This window comes from Chelmon rostratus, chromosome 5, assembly GCF_017976325.1.
Source record: "Chelmon rostratus isolate fCheRos1 chromosome 5, fCheRos1.pri, whole genome shotgun sequence".
Taxonomy (NCBI): Eukaryota; Metazoa; Chordata; class Actinopteri; order Chaetodontiformes; family Chaetodontidae; genus Chelmon; species Chelmon rostratus.
In genome coordinates, this window is record NC_055662.1 from 1,278,223 (window position 1) to 1,304,664 (window position 26,442).

General features: G+C 40.0%; 2 protein-coding genes across 2 annotated transcripts; one reads left to right on the plus strand and one right to left on the minus strand.

Annotated features, from left to right (window-relative positions):
- Window positions 1-203: 203 nt before the first annotated feature.
- araf (A-Raf proto-oncogene, serine/threonine kinase) lies at window positions 204-20,565 on the plus strand. Its single transcript, XM_041937642.1, has 16 exons — window positions 204-237; window positions 2,138-2,348; window positions 3,755-3,858; window positions 4,466-4,568; window positions 4,688-4,842; window positions 5,875-5,973; window positions 6,983-7,127; window positions 7,472-7,499; window positions 7,608-7,738; window positions 7,906-8,108; window positions 8,205-8,381; window positions 8,706-8,752; window positions 9,001-9,119; window positions 10,801-10,932; window positions 14,773-14,907; window positions 15,177-20,565. Exons 2-16 carry the CDS (start codon window positions 2,241-2,243, stop codon window positions 15,315-15,317), a joined length of 1,827 nt encoding a protein of 608 aa, XP_041793576.1. The 5' UTR covers window positions 204-237; window positions 2,138-2,240; the 3' UTR covers window positions 15,318-20,565.
- A 510-nt stretch (window positions 20,566-21,075) lies between these two features.
- Window positions 21,076-26,112, minus strand: zgc:64051 (leukocyte surface antigen CD53). The gene is made up of 8 exons (XM_041937643.1): window positions 25,960-26,112; window positions 25,113-25,196; window positions 24,120-24,308; window positions 23,202-23,276; window positions 22,988-23,095; window positions 22,763-22,867; window positions 22,515-22,598; window positions 21,076-21,620 (listed from the first exon to the last, which is right to left on the minus strand). Exons 2-8 carry the CDS (start codon window positions 25,173-25,175, stop codon window positions 21,549-21,551), a joined length of 696 nt encoding a protein of 231 aa, XP_041793577.1. The 5' UTR covers window positions 25,176-25,196; window positions 25,960-26,112; the 3' UTR covers window positions 21,076-21,548.
- Window positions 26,113-26,442: the final 330 nt, after the last annotated feature.

Consider the following 26,442-nt stretch of genomic DNA (forward strand, 5'->3'; position numbering starts at 1 on the left):
TGTATAGTTAATTTACATGACAAACTCTTATTCATTTATGTATTCATTTATTTTTACATGACAAAACTGTATACTCGCAGCTCCCACCTCTTACATGTAGAACTTCTGCTGTCCAATGAAAGACCGCAACTACAAGAATCAGCCAATGAAGACGGAGCATTTCCGGGTTTTCCGCTTTCCGCTAAATTCTTGACAGATCCGACTTCAGATTGAGAGAATTCAAGATGGCTGCCACAGGTAAGAATTAAACTTGTATCCAAATAGTATTACAACACTTTGATGGAAGGAGGTTTTGCTGTTATACTGACAAAAGAAACAACTGTATCTTAATGATTCACGCATGCAAAATGAATCAGTCAGAGTAGTGTATTGTTGGAATGCATCAGAAGTAACCAACAAGCTGACGCGGTGGTAACCCCCCCCCCCACACACACACACACTCAAGTTGGCTAATGTTAGCTGGCTAGGAATACGTAGCATAAAAGCAGTACACAGTAAAGCTAGCCACTGAGTTACCTAGATAATCTCCTCACCTTCTCCAATCAGCACTTAGCCAGCTAGCTATCACAGTTTCAAATCGAGCTGAGAGGAATTTTCAAAAGCTTTGATAACTTTGCATCATTAGCAATATACTGCCATAAAGTCATTTCTTATCGACTTGCTACTATGCTACCTTTTAGAAGTAGTTGGCTAGTAGCTAAAGTCGTTAAAGTGGCGCTCCGATAGAAACATGGCCTCCCCAAAACTCGAAATGTCATATTGCATAGCAGGCAAATCCTACGCTAAGCTAACTGGCTAACGTCAGCTAGCCTTAGCGTCATGCGAGTAGCTAGTAGTAGCAAGTTTGGTGCTTTGCAACTTTGAATGTCAGCGCTTCATTTTAACATTGATTTAAGGCTCGGCCGTGCACATCGTTGGGTACATTATTTAGGGTACGTTAATACTTGTCCTGTTAGGTATCCCTTCCTGTGAACATCGTTGTCGTTGCCAGTGTCGCTAAATTGTACTGATGGAACGTGAAGACCCGGTGCGACAACACAGAAGATACAACTGAACTACTTACTTTCCTCTTCAGTGACAAATATTTAACGTTATGCTGATGTGAGAATTACTAAGAACCTTTCACGACTCGTTAGTGTTTTTTGGTGTATCCGGCATCCCCCAAACAAACACTGTACTTTCAGTAACGCTGTAAAATCAAGATTTTAACGTGAACGCTCAGCTTGCTATTTACCAGACTAGTGATTGTTGTAATGCGAAACATGCAGCTCTCTCTGCTTAGTTGTCAGCATTTTTAGTGTTGACAACTAACTACATCTGCCAGTAATCGCTTTTTCTCTTTGCATATTATTGATATATTGTACACTGGTGATGTTAATGGAGACGACTGGAATTGTTTGTCTTGATAAATACCCTTTTGTGATATTGATAGATTTTGACAGCTTTGTGCTGATGTAGCTGTATGTGATATTTTACAGCCCTGAAATGTTTCCCTTCCCATGTAGTAATATCATCTCAAATCCTGTGTTCCACAAAGTGGCAACCCTTGCCCCATCCTTGCTTGTGAACAAGCTTTTCGAGGATGCACGTTTCATGTTGACCTGTTCCTGATAAACCTGTTTACCTGTGGAATGTTCCAAACAGGTGTTTTTGGAGCGTTCCACAACTTTCCCAGTCTTTCGCTGCTCCTCTCCCAAGTTGTTTGAAATGTGTTGCTGGCATCAGATTCAGAATAAGCATAAGGTGTATTTACAAAAATCAAAGAAGTTGATAAGGTAAAACATTAAATATATTTTCTTTTTCAATTAAGTATATGTCTAAAAGGAATAACAAATTATCACATTGTTTTATTTAGGTTTAGGCATCCCAACTTTTTTGAAATCAGTGTTTTATTTAGTTTTTTTTTTTTTTTTTTTCAAATGTTTTTGTTATCATGCACAGTGTTTTTGGTGTTTGGAACACATTTTGTGCATTATCTTGGATTCTTAAAGTTTGTTTCAATCATGTCAGATCCACACTCTCAACCCATGCTATCATCATAATACACCAACAATCACAAACCACCAACAATCACATTCACTTTGTTTACACATGAAGTATGTTGTGTACAAACTAATATATGTCTATCTTTTTGCAGGTTCTAAGTAAAGGGCTAACTATTCTAATCCCACGGTGCATGAAGCTCTCCTGAGGTTGTGGTGTCTAATTCCTGCACCCCCCAGCTCCTCCTGTTTCTCATCATGTCCTCCACCTCCTCCTACTCCTCCTCGGGAGAGACTAGTCCAGAGGATGTACCCCGAGGTGGGGGCACCATCCGAGTCTACCTCCCCAACAAACAGAGGACAGTGGTGAGATGATTGGTTCTGTACTGCTCTTTATCAATGGCATAACAGCTCTTGTCAGGAAATCACCTTTTTGCAGACAGCAAATATTGATAGTTGACTATTACTACCTCTGAGTAGGAATTATTTTATTCAGTACTGTTGGTTCCTTACAAATTTGACATTTAACAGAATGTTCCTGAGTAAGCTAGAGGATTGTTGGTGTCAAGTTTCACAGATGGTGTGTTTGTATTGATGTGTTAGAAACACCCATATAATTATGAAAAAGCTTGTGTGGTAATATCACCATGAAACCAGCAGCTGTGATTGACTGGCATCCCACAGTGTTGTCTTTGAGGCCCTGTCTACGGCTGGCATTAACATGCTTCTTGAGTTATCCGATCACAAGTGGACAGCTCTAACTACAGGCGTGAATGCATTGAGGATGCATTGAGATCTGATTGCTTAGACCGCATTTTGAGGTGGTCAGGGTGACCTATGGCCACATTCTTTTTACATTGTCTGCGCGAATGTGTCATGAGCCATACTGAAGAGTCAGTACAACAGAAACAGAATTGATATACATGTTTGTTTGCATATAGAGCAGGCAAGTGAGATCCAATCACAAGTGGTCACTTGAGACACATGGAGATGCTTTCTACTGTCAGGTGCGAACTGATGTAGTCAGAGCTGTCCACTTGTGATCGCATCACCCAAGACACATGTTAATGCCAGGCATAAACAGGACCTAAGAGCGTTGTTGTGGTCAGAACAGTAATATAGCATTATTATTTGGAGACTGACGACCAGCTACACTGGACTGAAATTCTAGTCTGCTGGAAGTTCTGTCACAGCATGGATAAGGCTGCATTCACATGGATTCAGGTAGAAGGCAGGACGACGACATGGAAAAACAAACAGTCTGCAAAATGAAACACTCATGACGATAATGATGCCATAGTGATGCTGTATTGTTTACAAAGATTTCTTTAATTGATGTAATATTTCTATATTTATCAGTTCTATGATAAATAATGAATTCTATTTGTATTTTCTTATTAGCTTGTCGTTGTCCAGATTGCCCTTTTTCTTTTGTGTGAGGGAGCTGCAGAGGACAGGAAAAGTGGAAATATTTTAACTTTGGACAGCAATGCCATCTACCATTGCTGTTGCCAGTATTCTTTGTCAGCCTCACCTGATTCTACCTTTCTGCTGTCATCCATGAAAATAAAATCCAATTTCCTGTCTGCCTTCTGCTTGAATCCATTTGAATGCAACACCATCAGTAGTGTCAACATTAACTCATTGTGCAGCTGTCATTTTTGTCTGTCAGTGCTTTTAATATAACTCCTTCTACATACTAAGTGTGTGTACCTGGCCAGTGAATGTCAATTCAAAGACACACTTAATACTCAAATTTTTTCTGTTCTCAGGTGAATGTTCGCCAAGGACAGACCGTGCATGAGAGTCTAGATAAAGCACTCAAAGTGAGAGGCCTAAGCCAAGAGTGCTGTGCTGTATTTCGCCTTCTGGAAGGGTAAGATTGAGTTATAGTCTGCTGCATGTCCTCCCACACTATGTAGAGATAATGGGTTGCATTCCTCATTGCCTACATAAAAGATCAAGAGACAACAGCAAACAATAAAGTCTCAGATCCACATATTGTATAGTGGAGTTTGTTGTTCATATATTTGTGAAACATTAAGACTGAAGGCAGAGTATTGTGGTGCAAACTCATTTTAATTGGTGTATCGTGACTGAAAAGCCACGATCCGGTTAAAATATTTTTTAAATCTGACTATCATTTTAAATTCTTCTTTGAAAAACAACATCATTTGAAAGGGCGATATAAATATATAGTGTACTGATGTTGTGTTATAGATGTTATTATTAATGTTAATAAACATACAAACATATTCATGATGAGTTTATCATGTACCATTGGCTGATAAAGACAAACAACATTTTCCTCACAATATTATAAAATAAGATAATTTTATCTTGAAAAACAGTGAAACATATAAAAAAAAAAAAAAAAAGCTTCAAATGTCAGGTTTGAAAATCTATGGGTATGAAGCTGATATCATGTCCAAACTTTCTTTTTCATGTAAGTCTTTCTCGTTTTCCTGTTTTTGCCTCTCCAGTCGTAAGAGGCTGACAGATTGGGACACAGACATCACTCCTCTGGTTGGAGAGGAGCTTTTAGTTGAGGTCCTGGATGATATTCCCCTCACCATGCACAATTTTGTAAGTAGCTTTCAAACACACATACCCTGTTTACATGTTCATAGCTTCTCTGAAGTACCTTATATTTTCAGAATACCAACCTATCGAGACCTACCTTATATTTTATTTCGGCTCTGCAGGTACGGAAAACCTTCTTCAAGTTGGCTTACTGTGATTTTTGCCACAAGTTTCTTTTTAACGGATTCAGATGTCAGACATGCGGCTACAAATTTCACCAGCACTGCAGTAGCAAAGTCCCTACTGTGTGTGTGGACATGGATACAGTGAGCAAACGGTGAGTTGGATAAGAAATGTTGAGTATTGGGCAGTGATTCTGGTCAGTTTATTAGTGAGTTTAGGCACTTTGTGTGCTTATACAAGATAAGGGCACCAAGTTCCTTTGTGTTCATATGATGTCAACAAGGGCCAGATTGATTTTCCAACTCCTCACTGTTTGTTTAGATTAGATTAAATTAGATTAGATAACACTTTAGTATTAGTACTAGCACTTTAGTAGTTTAGTATAGCTGCCACTTCTAGCATGGATGGGGGGGGGGAGGGGAAAGCTGAATTCTCCTGAATTATGTTTGAGTTTTTCTTTATATATATATTAGCTCAAAATAAAACAAATGTTGCATGTTTTAATACGGAAAAAAACTTTAACTCAAAGTCTACTCACTAGCATTTTAATCCACATTTTACTGCCTTCCCTCGTTTGAACAGCTTTTTTGTTTTGCTCTTTTAACATTGACATTCAAAAAGAGGAGTATTCAGGACCAGATAAAAAGAATAAAGGCAAGACTATGCATTTATTGAAGAAAGAAGCAAACATTTCCAGTATTGTCGGTGCTGCAGGTGTTAAGGTGGAGAGAGTTTGAGTGCAACATGATAGTGTAAAAATGTGTTACCAGTCGATAATCATCACATCAGCCCGTCCTTTATATCACCATAGAGTTTTGTTTCCTTGTTTTTTGTCTGTGATGTCATGAAGAATGTAATCAGTGTGTTTGCCAGTGTAAAATTTTGTGTCAAAAGTCATTGAAAGAACTGTTGATAAATATATTTTCTTTTGTTCAGTTTTTATGAAAGAAATCAGCACCAACTGCTAAATTGCTCAGTTGGTGTGCTCAACAGATCGCATTTTCTGCTTTGCTTAAAGGCTAGCATTCATCTTAGGGTCTAGGAGCGCAGGTTAAAAAAAACATGAGTTTCATATACCCAGAGCCTCCCTTACTAGAAGTAGTTAAAGGACTGCTCCTTTGTCTGACACCTTGTTTCATTGTGCGTGTTCAGTCTTCAGTCATCCCTTTCCCTCTGTTTTGTCCAGGTGTGATTCCAATGCCAGCACAGAGGAGTACCCGCGGATATTGTTGCCAGAAAAATCCCCATCGCAGTGCAACCTAGCCTTAACCCCAGAGCCTGCTGGGTAATCTACCATACTAAACAAATCGTATTGTAATTAAAGGTCCAGTGTGTAGGATTTAGTGGCATCTAGTAGTGAGGTTGCAGCTTGCAACCAACTGAATATCCTTAGCCTCACAGTCCCCTATGGTGGTTTCTTAAATAGCTTAAACATGCAAGGCACTCCCTAGAGCCTGTGTTTGGTTTGTAGCAACATGGTGGAGCAACAAGAGTACCCTTGTTCTCTGTAGATGTAAATGTTGTATGTAACAAAAAACACAACAGATCTTATTTTCAGGTGAGCATACACTAATGAATAATATGATAATATAATAAATATTATATTCCATGTCTACCAATAGATCCCCCTAATTACCCTGGACTTTTAAAAGGACAGTATAGTCTTAGGATGTTTTCACATCTGTTGGTTTGTTTACTCTGGTCTGGATCAGCTAGTTGGTGAACTTGGTTCGTTTTCCTCTTCATTTGGTTTCTTTTCACACAGAGGAAATTCCAAGTGAGCCAAAATGCAGCACATCAAGCAAAATGAGACCATTCACATGACTTATTGGTCAGATGTGTCTTGAATGGGAGGAAGAACATAAACGCAGGAAGAAGGTCCTGGAGGAGGACCACTGGCCAAACACAACGTACTGTGTTTAGCTGGTCCAGGTCCGACCGTGATTAATTCTCCAGCTAGTTGCTAGCAACTGTTGAATTTGCTCATTCTTGTCCCACTATGCAAAGTCCACCTGGTTATGACAGGCGTTTTGCTCAAACTGAGTACGCCTAGTAGTTGGATTGGATCAAGTTTGGACCATGTTGCTACCACAAAGAAACTACTTCAGTGGTCTTTTGGAAATGGACTGAGGCCACCACCTGAAAAGGTTCTTTGTGCACTTTTTTCTGCACCCATGTGCGAGTACTGTATTCACAGCTGCCAGACTAAAAAGTGCAGGTGTGAAAACCCCCTCAATAAATGTAATTGATATTCCAATATATATTATTTGTGACGATTGTACTTGATCACTCAGGATGGACCTCCTGTCCCCGACCTCGGCCTTTCGCTTCCCCATGCCAGGTGGAGATGGCCAGTCTCTACAGAGGCATCGCTCCACCTCCACTCCCAATGTTCATATGGTCAGCACAGTGGGCCCTGCAGGTGCCAGCATTATAGAGGTCAGTGTTACCCGCTTGGTCCATGCTTTACTGGTTGCTATTGTTACAAGGAGCCGATTGTATGTCGTCATTTGCCTGTTCTGTGTACAACAACGGAACTGGTAAACTGTGGTAACCGTTGCCTGTAAAGCCAAAATCACACCTGGTGGGAAAAAAAAGAAATCCCAGAAAACTAACTGGCTGCAGTGCCTCAGAAATGTTCAGCTTTAACAAGCATTTGGGTACAGTTGTCAGTACAACACCACAAATCCAAACTTTGCATCCAGTGTAAACACCGAAGACTGTTTTCACACCCATCCAGTGCTTGTTATCAAATATTAATATATAATGTTGTGTCTTTTTAGGAAGCACTAAAATTCAACAACACAATGGGTACGTTTTAGACTTTTTTTCTTCAAAATGTATGTTCGTTCCCTATATTACATGTGGTATTTTTCACCATTTGAAGCACTCTCTTGTCCTGCTTTCTCATTCCTGCAGGTCCCGAGCCCTCACCGAAGCCCTCCACCAGCCCACCGTCTTCTCTTGGCTCTCCAGGGAGGAGACCACCCAAGTCTCCTTCAGAGCACAAGGAGCGAAAGCCCTCTTCCTCCGATGACAAAAAGAAAGTGGTATGTGGTCTTTGACCTCATTCGTCAGTGGTTGTCTTCAGACAAATATTTAGAGAATTAATAGTGATGAGGTCCATTAACAAATTGGGTGAGAAAAAATTCCAGGCCAGGGGATTTGCTTATGGTGAGTTAGTCGATCAAAACATTCAATCCATATGTTGTTTCAGCACCGAGGGGGCTACAGAGACTCAAGTTACTACTGGGAGGTCCACTCTCGAGAAGTCAACATTCAGAAGAGAATAGGTGCTGGCTCCTTTGGAACTGTCTTCAAGGGCAAGTGGCATGGAGACGTGGCAATCAAGATCCTTAAAGTCACAGAGCCAACGCCTGAGCAGTTACAGGCCTTCAAAAATGAAATGCAGGTCTTGCGGTGAGAAATGCTGTCTGTGTTTTACATATGGTGTTCATCTGATCATGGATGAAACGGTGGAATTTCTTATACTATTACCATTCCTTGTCTCTGCAGGAAGACCCGCCACGTCAACATCCTGCTGTTCATGGGCTACATGACTAAGCCAAACTTTGCCATCATCACCCAGTGGTGTGAAGGCAGCAGCCTGTACCGCCATCTGCATGTCACAGAAACCAAGTTTGACACTATGCGTCGCATTGATGTGGCCAGACAGACGGCGCAGGGCATGGAGTAAGACTTGCTACTTGACACCATTTCACCATTATCACTTACCCATTACTGATGCTCTATTCCAAGTCCTTGATATCGAGTGTCAACGTCACATATCCATTTCTTAAACTTTGAACTTTCCTAATGTCTTTAACTCTGTTTAAATATTTAACTTCTTTCAGCTGTGGTCTGAAATAGGATTGTATCCAACATAAAATTTTGTCATTCAAGTGGATTTTGCTGTTCAATACGAAGAGTCCACTATATTTGACCCCCCCAAAATGTGGTGCTCTTCATTTTCGCTATACAAATCAAATCAATGATTTTTTTCTCTCTCTCTTTCAGTTATCTTCATGCGAAGAACATAATTCATCGAGATCTGAAATCAAACAGTATCCTTGTATTGTCCAGTGGTAGCTTTGAACTATTTAGGTCTGTAGATTTTTGTGCTTAAACTGCTGTAGATTGATAACCACAATGTCAAATCTGAACGACATGGTCTGTAGCAAGCAAGAGATTAGCCACAAATAACCTCTGCAAAGTCAAAGTATTAGGATAGTAATGTGTCCTGTTATAATACTAATACCATGAATATGTACACCTGTTGTCTGTTGTAATGTATCCTGAGCTCTGCTGCTAGATATTTTTCTCCATGAGGGCTGGACTGTTAAGATTGGTGACTTTGGCTTGGCCACAGTCAAGTCTCGGTGGAGCGGCTCTCAGCAGGTAGAACAGCCCAGTGGATCCATTCTCTGGATGGTAAGCCTCTCTTTTAATGTATATTATAACACGGATTCTATGACATTGAATACCTTGGACTTTGTTAGCCAACCAAACATTTGGTGAACTCAACTGAAGTATTGATTGAAAACTTTTTAGCCAAGATTGTAGGACTCACTGTGTTCACATTCTGAAGGATAGGGTTCCCTGTTTTCCTCTTCTAGTTCTCTGATACCATAAACAGCCAGCCATACTTGCCACCTGTGTTTGGTTAAAATATTCAACTTCTCTTTGATTTGGACTAAGAAACCTCAGCATTAGTAAGGCTGCTTTTTGCATGTGACTGTATGGTCCACCCTCAATTTGACCTGTTTTTCACCTGCTTTGGGAATTGCCACAGTAGAATTTGTAGCCAGTAGAAACAACAAGACTACACAGAATGGTTAACAGTGGTCCGCATTTTGTTGGCTGGAGCAGTTAGCCAATTCTTTCTATGAGTTCTGGCAAACACTCCTTGTTTGTGTTAAGCCAAATTTTTTCAATGACAAATATTTGATCACATTTTATGAGCTGTGGCGCCTGTCATTTCATCATCTTAATGAAATGAATCACATTAACAGGAACTCAGACTAATCACAGCTGGTTTAGATCACAAGAAATTACAGATGGGTGACAAATTAAAGGAAAGACCTGAATAAGTGAATGGACAAACACAACAAATACAGATACTTCCATACAGATATACTGCATGGTAGAAATAAGCTATGAACATCCAATTTTGCTCTTTGGCATGTATAAAAATGCTGATCAGTCCCAGTTGATTCTGATTTTATGTCAAGATGGCAAGAGGAAAAGTGACTGTGACTGTGAAAGGTGCTTAATAAAACTCATTGAGTAACACAAAATGCCTTGTTTGTTTTATTAGCACAGAAATTGAAAGATAATGATGATAATTCACCATTTTGTGTGGGTTATGTGCCCGACGTGTTCTTGGGTGAGGTGCTGGTAGGCGGATTTCAACAAAAGACTAAGTTGGTGAGGCCGGTGGCTTAGAGCGAGAGAGGGGAGTCTCAACACTCACTACACTGAGACAAGTCTGAGATAATAGACAAAATGTCTCGAGACTGACACTTAATGGACCTGAGCCCGACAGCACTGACTGACACTAACAGCTGACCAACAGCACTGTTAGTAATGTACTACAAATCTTACAACTACTATTACTACTAGTACAGATACTGTCAGTGCTACTACTAGAAATGGAATAATACTGCTAATTGCCAGTAGAGCTCCAGGGACTTATGGAATCAATTCCAAGGCACATTGAAGCTGTTCTTGCTCAACACCTAACTAAGACATGTTTTAAGACAGGTTTCTCCTTCAATCTGTCACCCATCTGTGTGTTTGGTCTCTCAAAATAATATAATAGAAATGTCAAATAGTTTCTCCCTGTATTGATGATCATATTTTGCACCTTACTTCGTAAATATTCATGTAAATCTGGAAAATTATAATAATACATGCCTTTTCAATGGTTTTAGGATACATGTCATATTCAAACATGCAGGTGTTATGTTAAGACAAGTACTCTATGATGGCATAGATAGGCAGCCTAATTAGCGGCTAAATTGGAAATAACCAGTAATGTTTAATTTGTCATGATGTTTTTGAAGGTCATTGCACAAATAAAGTGCCTACTTTTGTTCCTGTTTTTCTGAAGGCTCCTGAGGTGATCCGAATGCAGGACAGCAACCCATACACGTTCCAGTCTGATGTATACGGCTATGGAGTAGTGCTGTTTGAGCTGATGTCAGGGACCCTGCCTTACTCCAATATCAACAACAGAGATCAGGTAACGTGACACTGCTCTTTTTTTGAGTTTACACAACACCAACACAGTCTAAAGCACAGTACCTGATTAATCCAATTCATCTTCCTGACAATTTTGGCAATTTTGTTCTCACTTTTACCTTCTCCAACCAGTTAAGAACACAGTTTACTTTCCAGTCATGAGGAATGGCTATCTAATATTACACAGTATCATATAATACATTTACTGTACACTACTGTGTTAGGGTTTTTAGTGGTAGTATTTTTGGGTTGCATGCTTACCTAAGGGCTGTGACTTTTATTGCACACAAGAAAACAGATGATTTGAAGAATGAAAAAAAGCAACACGCAAGTGGCACAAGAGCAGAAATCACTGCAGAGACAAACGTGAGACTGTTTACTTGCTGATAGGTGTTTGCTGGTGGTGAGAGCTGGCTTGGTTATTAACAGATCTCAAGGATAGCTATTGATACCGATAACTGCATTAATATCAGCAAATTTATTTATATGAATTGATAATAAAGAACACAACCCTGAGATCAGGGAATCAATAACCACCAATGGATACACTTTCACATAATGGATGTTCACTTGAAATGACAATGTTTAAAATACCTTTTGACATGTGTGACCAGGTGAACAGTCACTGACTCTCACAACCAGCTGCTACTACAATACACATGCACAAATAATCGCAATTCAATGTACAGTAGCTTTTATATCACTTTGGCAACACTGATGAACAGTCAATAATCCTGGAATGAATAAACATCTATTCTCCAGCTACAACTTCAACACAAGCAGCTATAATGCAAGCAGCTACACTAACAAGCATAACGGCAGCAAGCGTGTTGCACATGTGAATGAATGCATGTGTGTGTGAGGGGAGGAGGAAGAGAGAAGGGAAATTGGTGAACGTGGCCGCACCAGTGACCATGTCGCACAAGGTTCAAGACCACAGGGCTAAACAAAGAGATACGAGAAGCACAATGGATGGCAACAAGATGGAGGCAAGTAAAGCTGAGTTGTACCGCTGCTATTCCTCCTTTAAGGTGTGAATGAATGCCTGTTAAGGCACGTGGATGTTTGGGTTAATAAAAGAATACAGGAAAGGTGCTCAAAACAAAGCAAAATTAGTGGAAAGACAGTAGCCATCTCATTATCACACAGAAACCCGCCATGCAAACTCAGCTCATTGTTTGCCAGCTGTGGCACTGGTTTTTAACTGATAATGAGCAGCTTATTACCTTCATGGCAGTAGCAGAAAACTAACACAAAACAAACAAAGCCTGACGACATGGGACGCACAATGAATGTAATGTGCTAAGTGCACGTAAACAAACAGCAAGCACAGTGATTGAGTTATCTCAGACAGCAATAACAGAACTTGGTGGTCTGTTCATTTCTCCAAAATACAGTGAAGCTTATACAGCCATGAAGCTTACAGTAACACTATCATTAATCCGTCTCTGCCCAGACAAAAGCCTCTTACTTCAGTTCGCTCCAGGAGCAATGAAAGTGTGTTTCTGTCCATTCAGTGCCTCGAGCATTTCTTCCAACTCAGACGGTAACAGGGTCGTTGTGTTGCTTCGTTGGCAACAGCAGGCTGGTCCTCGTAGGCAGGAAACAGCTGCATGGTAAACCTGTGTCTTCCTTCTGCAGGTGAAGTGAGACTGCTGATCTTTTTGAGGATCCAAATGTGTTTAGTGAACACAGCGAGTCCGTTACTCATCCAGCGAGTTACAGGACTGTTGCTTAGGATAATTAAAGTACAAACATTACATCTCCTGTAGCAACTTCATGTTGCAGTGGAAAGGTGAGGTGGAGCGTAGCGTGTTGATTCTTGGCTGTGTCATGGGGATTCTCCTGAGTTCCACTGGGTCTCATCCAGGAAACCAGGATTTGATTCAGGAAAATCTTACAATCAGGTGTGATATTTTTTTTGTTGTTGTTATTGTTTGGGGTTTTTTGTTTTGCATTTTTATCAGGCTTTAGTTTTTACCTGTGGGCCTCTGTTCAGGCTTTTGTTTTTACATGCAGGCCTGTCCACATGGTGAGGCCCCCGCATACGGCTGCTGTCCCTCCAGCTTGATCGTGTGTTGTACTTGGCAGCCGTGTACCCTGCATTTCAGATTTTGAGATATGTTTGCACAAGAGAAAAAAGTCAATGGGAGGGCCAAAATAATGAAAAATAAACTGCATTATTCAAGCAATTCAATATTTATTTCATAAGCTCAGATATTTAAGTATGCTCATTTTCTCCAAATGTGCTGTTCTCAGGCCAGTTAGTGCTTTCATGGAAGCCATATCCTCAAAGGCTGATTTTGCCCATGCTGTCTTTTGACTGTCTTTTTATGTGGCATTTTGTCTTGATTTGTGGTCTTTTATTGCTTGTAGTTTTAAATGTTTTGTCCTAACAATGAAACTATTAGTTCTCGTCTTGGCATCTGTCGTGTGTTGACCACAGGCTGAACAGAGCATTGTTTGGCCGGTCTCGTAAACTAACTAATCATGAGACTCTCCATTATCATTTTTTCTCCACTTCTCATAAAAAGCATTTTCTGACCTCCACCTCTTTAGGCTGTATCTCTTCATGGGAAGTTTTCTGTGCAGACATCTTAACCCCTGAAATATAACACCACACTGTCTTTTTGTGTCTCCTCGTTTAAGTGTCCAAGTGAAACAAGCAGACTCGAGATTCAGTATGCATTGCAGAATGTCACAACTCACTCAGTTACTCTTCTTTTATGTACCTGTCCCTGTGGCTGGCAGGTTGCACAAATTCACCATCCACAACAGAAAATCACCCACATTTGATTCCTAACCCTGCAGCTCAAATGTCAAATATAATCTGAAAAGTGTACTGTCAAGTAAAAAGTGGCAGAACCCTGTTGTAATGAAAGTTGGGTTAAGTTACAGAAGTAAAGAAGGACTGAATATTGAACCTCAGAAGCCTTCTCTCTGAGTGCTGGTACTTGACAGATCACTTTCAGAAAGCAAACATTTTGTTGGACGTTCACTCCAGATCCAACACCATCGTCCTGCTCAGTTTCACCCAGTGATGGCAGTAAGAGGGAATTTAGCTCACCTCCAAGCCCTTGCCTTTAAGCTCAGGGGTTTCACTTTTTGGCCATCACCATGTAATTTTCATTACCTCTGTGCTGACTTGCCTGTATTAGTGAAAATTGTAATTTAAAAAAAATCACTGAATTGGTCTCAAGTAGTACACCTGTTTTGACTGCTAATGTGTAATTCATTATATTACATAAAGAGTTCAATGATTCAATTTTTTCCAGTAGCTTTCATGTCACGTGACCCAGTGCCTCCAAATCAATCCTGACTTGTGAATCTAGATAGGACACCTCTTATTTGGATTTTAATGTTTCATATATTTTGTTTTTTTCAGAACTTTCATGTTATGTGACCCGCCTCTTTGCATCTGTTCACTGTCATATTGGACATAGCTATTTTCCTTCATCCCTCTCATCTTGTGCCCTTCAATCCTTCTCTGTCCCTTTTCTTTGTCTGCCCTCAAATTGTTGAGCAAAAAGTGAAACCATGGGGGGTTTTTTGGGTGAGGGCTAGAGAACATGCAGAGAACATACATGACGTATGTTCTCTAGCCTTGGCCACCTTTGTGTCAGTCAAAAGGAAAATCCAGGAAAATCACTGCAGTATGGAGATTATATTCCTGCAGGATTACTTGTTCTATGAACAAGATCTAAGAAAAGTGTCAAAGAAGTACCCATCACAGCTTCCAAAAGTCTGTCATCAAAATGCTTGTTCACATGAACTGATCTGAACCTGCATGAATAGCGCAGACAGATTTCAGTAACTGTCTGCTCCTTGTTTTCTTCCTCAGATAATCTTTATGGTTGGACGCGGTTACCTGTCTCCAGACCTCAGTAAGCTGTATAGTACCTCACCTAAGTCGATGAAAAGGCTTATCATTGACTGCCTGAAGTTCAAACGTGATGAGAGGCCCCTATTTCCACAGGTGAGGAGCATAGGTTACACAAAATTACCACAAAAAGAAATTTCATCGTTATCTGGCAAGTTACATTTAAATGCTGGTAATGTACATGTCTGCACATTGTGCACGTCCATGTTTGTTTGTAAATAGGAAGCAGAAAACCACCTGGTCTGTTTCAAACCACCAGGTCTGAAATAGACCAGGTGGTTTGAGGGTGACCACCACATGTATATGAACAACACACTTCAATCTCATGGTGACAGTTGCCTTTGCATTTGGTTTTCCTTCAACAGATCCTGGTAGCCATTGAGCAGGTTCAAGATCTGCTGCCAAAAATTGAGCGGAGTCGCTCGGAGCCATCGCTCCACCGGGCCGTCCATGCAGAGGACCTGAACCCTCTCCTGTTCCACACCACCAGGCTGATGCCACTCTAAGCTCCTCACAGTACTGGGCAGAGAGGCCATCACCTTGTCCAGAACCACAACATTCTTGTGCCTCAGAGAGGCCACAGGCTGACTGTCCTGATGGACACTGACCCCCAACTCACTCCCTGGCCCTGCAGAGCCTTGGAGCTACAGCATTCAGCGCAAATATTTGTGTCTGCAGAAATAACCTTAACACATTGTTTAGTCTGACAGTGAATCCTCATGTCCGTTAAACAGATGACAGAGATATGCTCATTAGGTGAAATAATTGTCTACGGTTTCTAGAAGTATGTTAAAATACCTCTGGTTAGTCCACTTGAGAAAAGCCATCAGACTGGTTGACTAGCATTAGATACGCTGACTTATTAGGAGGTTTCTTCAGTTGTTTTGAGGAAAAGTAAAAATAGACTTGTTTTGCACATACAAAATTGTGTTTCCCATTTTTAGTAGTAAATTAGTTTTATTCAGATGTTTTGAGGAGCACTGTGATCATAGCCAAAAATCAGTTCATCAGCCATAATGCTGGAGCTGCTGGTTCAGGTCACTTGCTCAGTGTCATGTGCCCATTTCAGTCTAAAACAATGGAAACGGGTTCTGAGATCTGAGATGTGAATGTCGTGATTTGAAAGCAAACTGTGTGCCTGTTTGAGACTGTTCTGTAAAAGATACAACATTTTGTCTTTATGGAAACACATGCAACATATTTAACTACAACAGCAGCCCAACATGAGAAGCCAGAATAGATGGACGACTTCAGACGCTGAACTATGCAGAAAGGTTCAGAGAAAAATTCAAATGAATAGTAACCTTGTTCAGAGTGTGTGGATCTCTGTAAATCAAACATCTCAGAATAATTGATCAAATTTGGATAGACATCCTCAAGGAGGCACACAGTTGTCTTTTAAATCTAGTTCATCCAGGACCCACGTTTCCATTGTTGCAATGGACTAAAAAAGTAAACTAAAAAAAAAAAGCATTGGACACATGGAAGGTGAACAGCTAAACCAACAGGACTGGGCACAATTGGCTATAGATCCAAACAGAAATAAGTTTCTATTGCCTGCAGGGTAGAGACAGGCATTTAATTCCTTTATTCCTCTGTTGAGTCTTAAAACCTTATTGTTTAGAAACAGTACAACAATAGGGCAAGTTGGACTGGTTTTACTAATTTTCTTGAGTCACTAAAACCTAACAAAGAATGTCATGCTGCACGTCATGCCTACAGCTGTGGTAGGCAGTTGATTTTTGTTGTCATTGGGTAAAAATACCATAATGATCTTTTCACATATTGTAATTGAAGTCGTGTGAGAGAAAACTAGACTTTCTCCTTGAGAAGATGAGTTGCAGTGAGAGGGACCAGGGTCTTGGCGAGGCTCACGTTGTGGAGATCGGACCCTACGTGGCATGAGGTTTTGCATGGCAAGCGACCCTCCCCGCTGCCGTTCCAGCTCGTGGGTTTGGTGGGAGGGGTTAGCGCAGTGATACGAGGCAGAAGGTTTTTTGCCGAACGCAGCTTTAAGCCGCTGTCAGTTCCTCAGACACATTAATTTCATGCTTGTAATGTTATACACCGTACTCCACTGGGATTTATTTTAGCTTGTTGTAATACGTTCAGATTGAACAGAAGGGTTTGTCCGATGATTTAATGTCATTCTGATATTTAGAATTTCCAAGCCAAAATATTACGAGTTTTCTCAAGCATTTAATTTTTACCGGTTCAAAGACACCCCCCTTAAAAGATGAGTTTAGTCATCACAGCGCACTAACACCCAGAATATTAACATTTTGATGCAGATAGAAATACTGTAGACAGGTCAATAGACAGCTTAGTATAGATTAATTTTATAACTATGTATTAACTGCTACAGTTTAGTATTGTGTAAAATCAGCTCAGTTAATTGGTCTGCCCCTAACACACCCATGACAAACGTACATGGACCCTCCCAAGGCTTTTTATTCCACTGACTCCTAGTTTATCAGAATGTCATCACACTCCAGATGGCAGGATTGAAGATAAGATTCACACATGTCATGTTATGACTTATATTCAGTCATTTTTAGCCTAATGAGGAATTGACATACCTTATTAAGTTGCGGTCTTAATGTTAATAGTTGTATTGCTGCTACATATAGTGAATTTTTTGTTCAGTTTTTTTTTTTCTACAACTCAGAAATGAGAGACGTTGGGATTGGAGTGCACTCATGGCACTCTGCTACAATGAGTCTTGTGCAGTTTAGTCTTCAAAATGTATTCTTATCTCTCTCAAACTCAGCATCACAGATTAGCCACTGGTTGATATTTCACAGATACATGCCCACACACATACGCTGTTGATGATACATTAACACTGTGAGTAACTTGGTTATTTAGTCACTCCGATGTGGATGCACTGTGGGAGGTAATTAATGTTGTAAGGTTCAGTATGCTTCAAATGAGCTGGGCTGTAAGACATACTGTCAGACCATGTCTAGAGGCAGAAGTGTTTTCCTGTTCCAAATGGCCATACCCCAGGCAGCCACCAGCCTCTCTCCAACAATTCCCTGTTTAAAGCCTGGACACAACGCGTCAGTTTAATCAGGACCTTTTCGGACAGTCTCTCCTGGAAGGCGTTCACACTGTTCCTTTCCATTACTGGTGATTATGTGAGGAGCTTGAAAGAGAAGTACAAATACTGCTTATTTTAAAGCGGGCATGAACAATGAATATCTCACATGTGGCCAAGCCAGGCTGTCTGTACACTGTCCGTTTGTCTGGGCTCTCTTCTCAGGAGAAGAATGATCATGTTGCTATCATGCCCGGAGTTGCTTTTCCTCTCTGTGTCCTGTACGATCTGTGACACTAGTGAAGAATTCCTGACTTCTGAAAGTTTGTCTTTTATTGGCACCTTAACTACTAGCAGTAAGGATTTTGCTTGGATTCAAGCTCATTGTTTATCACATCAGCAGACGCCTGCTCTGTGTTCTTAGGTTTGTTTTTTTTAGAAATTGACATGCCTGTAGTTGTCAGATTTTTAGACATTTATAAGCCATAGTAATTTAATCATGTAGTTTTAAACCACAGTTGATAATATTTAGCAAGAAAACATTTGGGACTGATTCGATAGATAATGATATAGTTTCTGTTGGCAGTGGTTAGAAAGTGGTCCAAAGTACAGCCAAAAAAGAATCTCAGCTTCCAGTTTAGTATTAGTTAAAAGATAGGTTTGGATTATTGCATCCTAATACTTTTCTTGCCATATACTGTACAGTACCTTCAGTTCCTGATTACCGTAGTCATTCTCACTCATGAGAGTACCCTGTAAAAGATGGGGGACAAACTCCAGTCCTCGTTTTGTACAGAAACCTATGAGTCTTTATCTTAACCTTCAGGGTGACACATTGTTAACATCACGTTTCCTCCCTGTATTTCCATGGACAGTTTTTCCTTGCGGGCCCTGCGTGAGTGTTAGTTTTTGATATTTGCACATAGGTTAGTTGCCAGGAAGACCTAAACAACTGGCAACAAACCTACATGCAGCTGCCAGAATCACTGACTATGTTGTCACACTAAGAAGAAGAACATCACAGCCAGTATGGGGAGGTGGGATGATAACAGCAGTCACTAAGTCATGTGAGAACTGTAGTAAGAGCTGATGTGAAGGAAATTTAAAACTATCCTTAAAGTCACTGGTATCCCTCATAACTCTACTAGTCCTGTTCAAACAGGACTAATGGGCTAATGCACAGCAAAAAGTGCCCTTTTTTTCTCTTGATTGTTGGGTGGGAACAGTTACTGAGTGAAGGAAAAGCAACACCTCCCTTCAGATTGTCTCTGTTTTTAACCAGAGTCTTGATTTTCAACATTTCCACAGCACTCTTATGCATGACCACTATCTTTCCTGCATTTTAATAGTGACCGAGGTAACTCTTCTAATGTGTTCTTTGGAGTTAATTAACAGAGCTCATTGCCCTGGAGTGATTGGTCATTCTGAAATTATTAGCTTCATGATAAGAATGAGTTCTGGGTTTTAGTGTCACACTCAAGTGTAAATGGACAAGCAGCAGCTGTGAGGGTGGTGTTTGGTGTTCTGTGAACTGGCCTTGCTTCTCTGTATATTGTATGTGATGTGACTGATCATTAAGCAGAACAGAGCTGACCTGGCCTATGGTCTGTGTCGGTCATCAATGATTGACAGCAGTTGAGACGTTTAAACCTTGATATTTTAATGTTGTAATAATAGGGGCTGGGTACCCTAACTGTTCTTACTCATTGCAGTTATATCAGTGGATGGTGGTGACAGGGAAATTGGTTTTACCAGCAGGGGTTGGGATGGGGATTTGTGAACCAGGGTTGGGAAAGACTTTGTTTCAGTTTTTCTCTTATTTATTGACGTCTTTGCAGGTCCTCGTCTGCAACCACGGCTCTTTGAGATGGATTAAATGTTTACAGAGAGAGATAACTCTTTGCAACATTCACGTCATCACGGGACACTTTCTCTCTAACAAGAATGTGCTTCAGGCATGGTACTGTCTGCTCCTTCAAATGACTTTTATTCTGATACCGTCTCCTGCAGGGGCATTTGTTATAGCTTTTTAATCTTGAGCACAAACTAGGTATCAAACTTTTTAGCAGAATTTTGTTCATATATTTTCACTACAATGGCATTTGTTAATGGCAACACTTCAAAATACTGTAAAAGTAAGTGATATGGTGGGCGGTGAGTGAAACTTGAGCATGTCCTGTGATATGTACAGTTAGTTAAGTCATGGCCTGCAGAATGAAACAAAAACCATCTTTTTGTATATTTTAAATTTCCATAATGCAAAATCAGAAGTGCTTTACAACCACATTAATCAGGTTTCCCTTTATTTCCTTAAGGATATTCAATCATTTTGGCTCAGTTTTGTGTTACCATGGTGTCTCCCAAAGAGAACTGTGTTCATGTGTCATCTAAAGGAGGAAGGAGCAAGTGCCACAGTTACTGGAAATCCCTGTTAAAATGGACCTGTTGGCCTCATGACACATACAAGATACTTTGCTGCCTGCACCAGAGGGGAAAACCAGACTTAGCACAACTGTTCGTTTCAGAGAAGAAGAGGATGAGAGAGCTGTATCAGAGTAGGTTTTTATTTTATTTTTAATATTTTATTTTTATGTTTTGTTTTGTTTTGTTTTTTTTTGTCCTTTCATATCTCTAGGTGAATTGCAATACTTGTGTTTATAGTTTATGAGGTGTCAGGGGTGTTCAGTTTGCAATAAATGGTATATTCTGCTGTGTACAGTTACATCTTTTTTATTACAAAAAAATGTACTTGTTTCTATTTTTGTGTGATGGTTTCAAAAAGAACAAAATTATTTTAAAGTGTAAAGGAAATCTTAGTATTTTTGTAGTTTTTTTTTGTCTTAAAATATTGATGCAGGATTTTATTCTTTAAATAAATAAATTTCATCTGTGTTACTTGCTATTGTTTTCCACATTTTTTACAGCCACTTCATAAGAGATTTTGTGAGGTTACATTATTTTTATATTAGTGTCAGTGTCTTGACAGAATCCTCTTTAAAAATTGGATGTCTTTAACTTTTCTAATTTTCACTGCCTCTCAAATGAGCTTAAGAGGAACACGAGTGTCACAATTTTTAGAGGAACCAACTGATGGTTAAGCATCAAAAGAGGAAGTGGTTACATTTTTGGCTCCACCACAGATGGGTGAACTGCAAGCTCAATACAGGAAATGCTGATCATCTGACAACATGTCAGTCAAAATGGAGCATATGGTGCAGTATTGATACTGTTAGAAATACTTTATTGGTTTGTTATAGAATTTACAAAAGTTGAAAAGTTTGTGGAAGACAGTTACAGAGGATATGTTTTATTTTACAGCACCTGTTTTTCATTATGATTGTATAATGTCGGTAAGTGGAGAGGAATGTAGCAACGAGCAAGTCCCACAGTAGACAAAATGACTTTCATTTCACACAGCTCGGACGGAAACAGCATTTTACATTACTTGATCACTCACAGTTATGGAAGGCCAGAGATGCCTGGAACATTTCTATTCAATTTTCACATGAATGAAAAAGTTTGATCTGCATCAGCTTCAAGAATATTTTGTGATAACGGTAAAACAAAGCGTATTAAAATCACTGTCTTCATAAAATTATTTTTCTGATCTTTAAGCTTTTCCTTCTGCAACGACAACTGTACAACAAAATTAACTCTGAACTATGTATTTAAGATGTATTGTTGGAGAGAACATTGTCTATAATTTGTAGCCCAGTCCAGATCTACTGATGTGGCAGAAGAGCGTCATGGCGAAACACATTCCCAAGACCTGTCGACAAGCAACATGACAAAGGTTAGATTGTAAAACAGTACAGAAAAACTTGTTGTCTGGTGTCACAGCATGGTGACATCTTCATAGCTGTTACCAAATGTAAAAACCTCGATCAATATTTGTAGTAAATTGAAGCAAACATCAAAATTCCATGTGTAATTAGTAGTTTTTATTTTGAGATTTTTTTATTATTATTATTAAAGCTATGATTTTTTTTTAGTTTGAGTTTATTTGGAGAGACTTAAAGTTGCATTCAATTATTTTTTGGCCACTTGAAGGTGCAACAAGCTAAAAACGGCATTAACATATTAGCTGTCTGAAAACACTCAAAGGACAATATACATACATTTAATGTTGCTATTGTGAGTGTGAAATTTAGTACAAGTCATTTGTAGTGCCACTTAAAAATGTGGACCGCTGACACAGCAGCATCAGCAGTCATTTAGAGTCCTATTTCTTGCCACTTGATGGACAGAAATGGTCTTTAGCAGCTAAATGCTCTACTATGTAACTAGCAAGTCACTGCATTTGTCAGCAAGGTAGCAAACAGTGGGTTTATCAGAGTATTTAGGTCAAAACAGCTGCCTGCTGCTGCTGCAAACGAGGTTGGTGAGAGCCAGAGTGAGATTGGCTAAAAAATCCACAGAATCCTGATTTGCTGCCTCAAGATAACAGGAAAATAGAGTAGTAAGTAGTTATATAGACAGATATACATACAGTAGCAAGTGAGTCACTCATTTTCTTTGATAACTTGCATCAACAGTCCACCTCAGGTTCACGATTCATGTGTTCATTTGTGTGGAGAAGTTAACAAAGACTGTTTTCCATGCACTTTGGCGGTGACATTTAGTGAATATGTTACTATGGTCGATTTAATTAGCATCATTTTACCTCAACAACGCAGAGGACAATGACAGAAATCCCAGTGGTTAGGAAATTTTCCTCAAACAAGGCCCTCAACGTTACCAAACAGCCCTGCAAACAAAGAGCATAGAAGTTGAAATGAACTGCGAGCAGCAGTCAAATGCAATAACAAAGCAGCTGCAGTAATCTCAAAAACACGTGACCCTGAATTTCACAGTTTGTCCAAAAAAACATGCCTTAATCCAAGCTGTGCTCAGGGGCTACACTGTGCTTACCTTGGGTCTGTACAGGGGCCTCGGGGTCTCACAGTCGTTGGCGCAGCAAGATTTAGGTACTTTGTCTCCCCAGTCTGTCACATTATTGACTCCACAGCAATCAAGCTGAAGGAAATCATCCAGAGAACAGACTGAGATCCCTTAGCTCACAGAGATTTTCAGCACATCATTCACATCCATGGTCACTGATGTGATTACACTATGTTTCTGCTCTGACTCGCTTACCTTAGTCTGAACCAGATCCCACTCACTCATCACATTGGTTGAATTCACAGGCTTTGCTTTCGCCTTTTCCAAGCCCTTAGTAAGATCATCTGTCACCAGTTTAGCAATCTAAATAGTAATAGTGATGAATGGTGAAATTTGCACATTATACATACAGTATATGTTTCCTTTATTGGCACAACACATGTGTGAGAAGAAAAGGCTGCGACCCTACCTCCCCCTCATACACAAGCAGCAGGCATGCTACAGTCAGCTCCACCAGCATCAGAAAGAACAGCAGCAGGAAGAACTGTGAGCAGAGTACATTTCACATCACTCTGTTTTACTTTGAAATGCTCTCACGTGCATCACAGCACCACATAATATTCACAGAATATTAACTATTATTCATTTCAACTTCTTATCACTCTCTAAGTTCATTCCTGTAGGTAGAAACACAGCAGTCAGACAATCACACAGACGTATTTGGAGGAGAAAACAAAGACGAGCTGCAAAATTAAAACTAGTCTATTATAAACTGGTCTATTATAAACATCCATCAGAGCTTGCAGACCAACTTCCTTATTTGTGTTGGCAGTGTAGCTGTGCATGCACACTTTTCTTTAGCCCCTTTGAGGTAATTATGCTAACAACAGCATAGACTGCTGGTTTGTTTGCCCCCTGTTGATCTCCTATTTATTTCCCTTTTATTTATTCTTGCAATGATTGTAATAAATCTAAACTGGCCTTTAAGGAACACATTATTTTTTTAATTAAAAAAAGAAAGAAAAGGAATCTCAAGCAACATGTGTCCCAAGAAATGTCTCAGTGACTCTGAATTATCCACAGAACAGCTGGAAAACAGCTGGACTTCTTAAAAAGTAGTGCCTTAAAGTAAATAATTACTTTTTGTTTGTTCGTCTGTTTGTTTGTTTGCTTGTTTGGTGAACTGACCTCGTCTGCAGTAAGTCACATTAGTTTGACCTACCTACCCACTATGATGTGTCGTCGGCACAACACAAAGCTTGTATAAAAGCGTGTAAAAAGAGATAAATAACAAGAATCAGTGTGAATAACTGACTTATGAGCATTATTTATTATCTTGTCAGGGTTGTCTAACACAGGGTGTTGAACAGCTGTGTGTGTGTCATACTGTCAGAAGGAGACAGCGGTTCTCCTTCAGAGCGCCAAGGAAACCCAGGAAGGACACGCAAGTGATGACGATGCCACTGATCAGCAGTATGTTGGCCGAGTTGAAGCTGGCCAAGTTCGGGGTGAGCGCGGCCATCCTGAAGTTCACCATCATGTACACGCCGAAAGCCAGCACGGCCACGCCACACATCTGACAGGACACATACACTGCAGTCACGTCCTGCTGCACGCCACACACACTCATCACAAAGACATTCACTCAACAGTTTCTTCACTGAGCAGCACCACCAGCCAGGAGTGGGTCAGTGCCTTGCTCAAGGGCGTTCTGTTCCTGTAAGGTGATGTACTACACTTACTCAGGTGCTTCCACGTCACCACATTTCAGAGAGAAATATTGTACCTCTTACTCCATTCCATTTATTTAACAGCTTTAGTTCCTGTACAGGTGAAGTTAACAGGCATTAATATGTAACACAACGTATCGCTGCACAGTTCAAAGCTAACCTGAACTCCAGCTCCACCAGCTGCTTCTTACACATGACTGCATCATAATAATCCTGTAACTATATCTCCAGAGTATGACACTGACAGGATCATTTCTTTCTTCATAGTGAGTACTTCTACTTGTGCTGCTTTACATGTATTTTACTGATAGTGCTTTTACATAAGGAAAGGATCTGAATGCTTGCTCCAGCACAGGCCTTTTCCTTTTCTCAGTAAGTTCAGCTTGAGTTTGTACCACCACCACTTTAAGCCATCAATCCAGCACTGTTAGCTATTCATTTAGACTTTTTTGACAGCTTGTTAACTTGTTTTTGCTACATGGTGCTACAAATGTATGGACATTTGTCAGATCATATTGTTCATGTTAGCAGCTGAGCGACACTACAACTACACCCCCTATCAACTGAAGAAGGACCCCCTGTTGACAATAATAACAGCACATACCATAATGACCTCTGAACATGATGCTGGATGATTGAGACATACGTACAAAACAGAGGAAGTTGGCGGCACACATGGTGAGCTTTAAACACTTGAGGCATCCTTGAGCCATTCTGTAGACCTGTGATCAGACCTGCAACAAGAACGAACAAACAAGACATGATGTGTTTCACTGAATATGAACGGGGGAGGATAAAGTGGATGTGATCTGCACTCAAAGGCAGCGTGTTATTTAGGTCTGTTGTTTCTGCGTGTCTTAACTCGCACTGCGGGAAGAGACACAGACACATTTCACTTCCTGTGTTTCCCCTCAGTTTACAAGAACAGTGTGTGTGTGTGTCGAACATTTTTTATGTTTATTAAACATGACACTAATATAGTATGGATGGTGTCGCTGATGACATCACAGGCTTCATCCTTTGTTTTTCTGATGACATCACAGGGGTTTGGTCTACTGTGGATTACCACAGTTTTCCCACAATACATAATAAATACTTCTGGCAAAAAGTCCTCTCCAACTTATGACCAGAATATTTATGTGTAATCAAAAGCATCAGGTTGTTGATCTTTGCTGAATGATTAATTAAGACATGACTAATTATCATTTTGCTGATATTCTTTTATATTTTTAGGTGCTCAACATTACTAAACAACAGCTGCTGTTTTTGTTTTTCAGATACGTGAGTGTTTTTACACAGTTATTATTCATCTGACATGTTTGATTCATCAAGAGATAAATAAAAGTATAATATAATAATATATAATAAGTACTATATTATATGATCACGAGAACAGCGAAAGTGAAACATGATCTTTACAACACGCTAAAGTTTGATGATCTTATTCAGACGCTCAGAAGAGACAAATAAAGATGAGAAATAAAGTGTAGGTCTTACCTGTTTGGTACAATAATCTGTTGTCTCTCTTTTCGTCGTGCTCAGTGAAGTTTGCTGTTGCTTCCACTTCCACTTCTTCTCAGGCTATGGCCTGTGCAACGCTTCATGGGGCTTTCAGCACCTCCTTCTCACTTCCTCTATCTCAACATTAGCAACATGGAAAATCTATGACTGAGAAAGTGCAGCGGGGAACAAACCAAAATAACAGAAAGAAGAACATAAAAGAGAGAAGATGCATGTCTGTGACACACTGACGTGTTTAGATGCACATTCAGGGATAAAGACCACTCTGAAACAGCCAAACTGCAGTGAAGAGATGTAAGGTTGAAAACACACTGAATAATTATATGAGCTGCCAATCAGTATGTCAGAGAATAACTGTATCAATAACAGTTTGTGCTTCTATTTTACTACTTTTGCATAGTTCAGTAGCTGGAGATTAACACTGTCACAGAGGTGAAAACAGCTCAGTGCTTCATTAAG

What these genes read in the sequence shown, in the direction of transcription:
- zgc:64051 (XM_041937643.1), bottom strand. Translation starts at nt 25,175, where the DNA reads ATGGCTCAAGGATGCCTCAAGTGTTTAAAGCTCACCATGTGTGCCGCC. An exon ending in TGCTTGTGTATGAGGGGGAG is followed by an intron (nt 23,096 to 23,201) that starts GTAGGGTCGCAG and finishes ATTACTATTTAG; the next exon opens with ATTGCTAAACTGGTGACAGA. An exon ending in GGGATCTGGTTCAGACTAAG is followed by an intron (nt 22,868 to 22,987) that starts GTAAGCGAGTCA and finishes GATTTCCTTCAG; the next exon opens with CTTGATTGCTGTGGAGTCAA.
- araf (XM_041937642.1), top strand. Translation starts at nt 2,241, where the DNA reads ATGTCCTCCACCTCCTCCTACTCCTCCTCGGGAGAGACTAGTCCAGAG. An exon ending in CCCTCACCATGCACAATTTT is followed by an intron (nt 4,569 to 4,687) that starts GTAAGTAGCTTT and finishes TCGGCTCTGCAG; the next exon opens with GTACGGAAAACCTTCTTCAA. An exon ending in CAGACGGCGCAGGGCATGGA is followed by an intron (nt 8,382 to 8,705) that starts GTAAGACTTGCT and finishes TCTCTCTTTCAG; the next exon opens with TTATCTTCATGCGAAGAACA.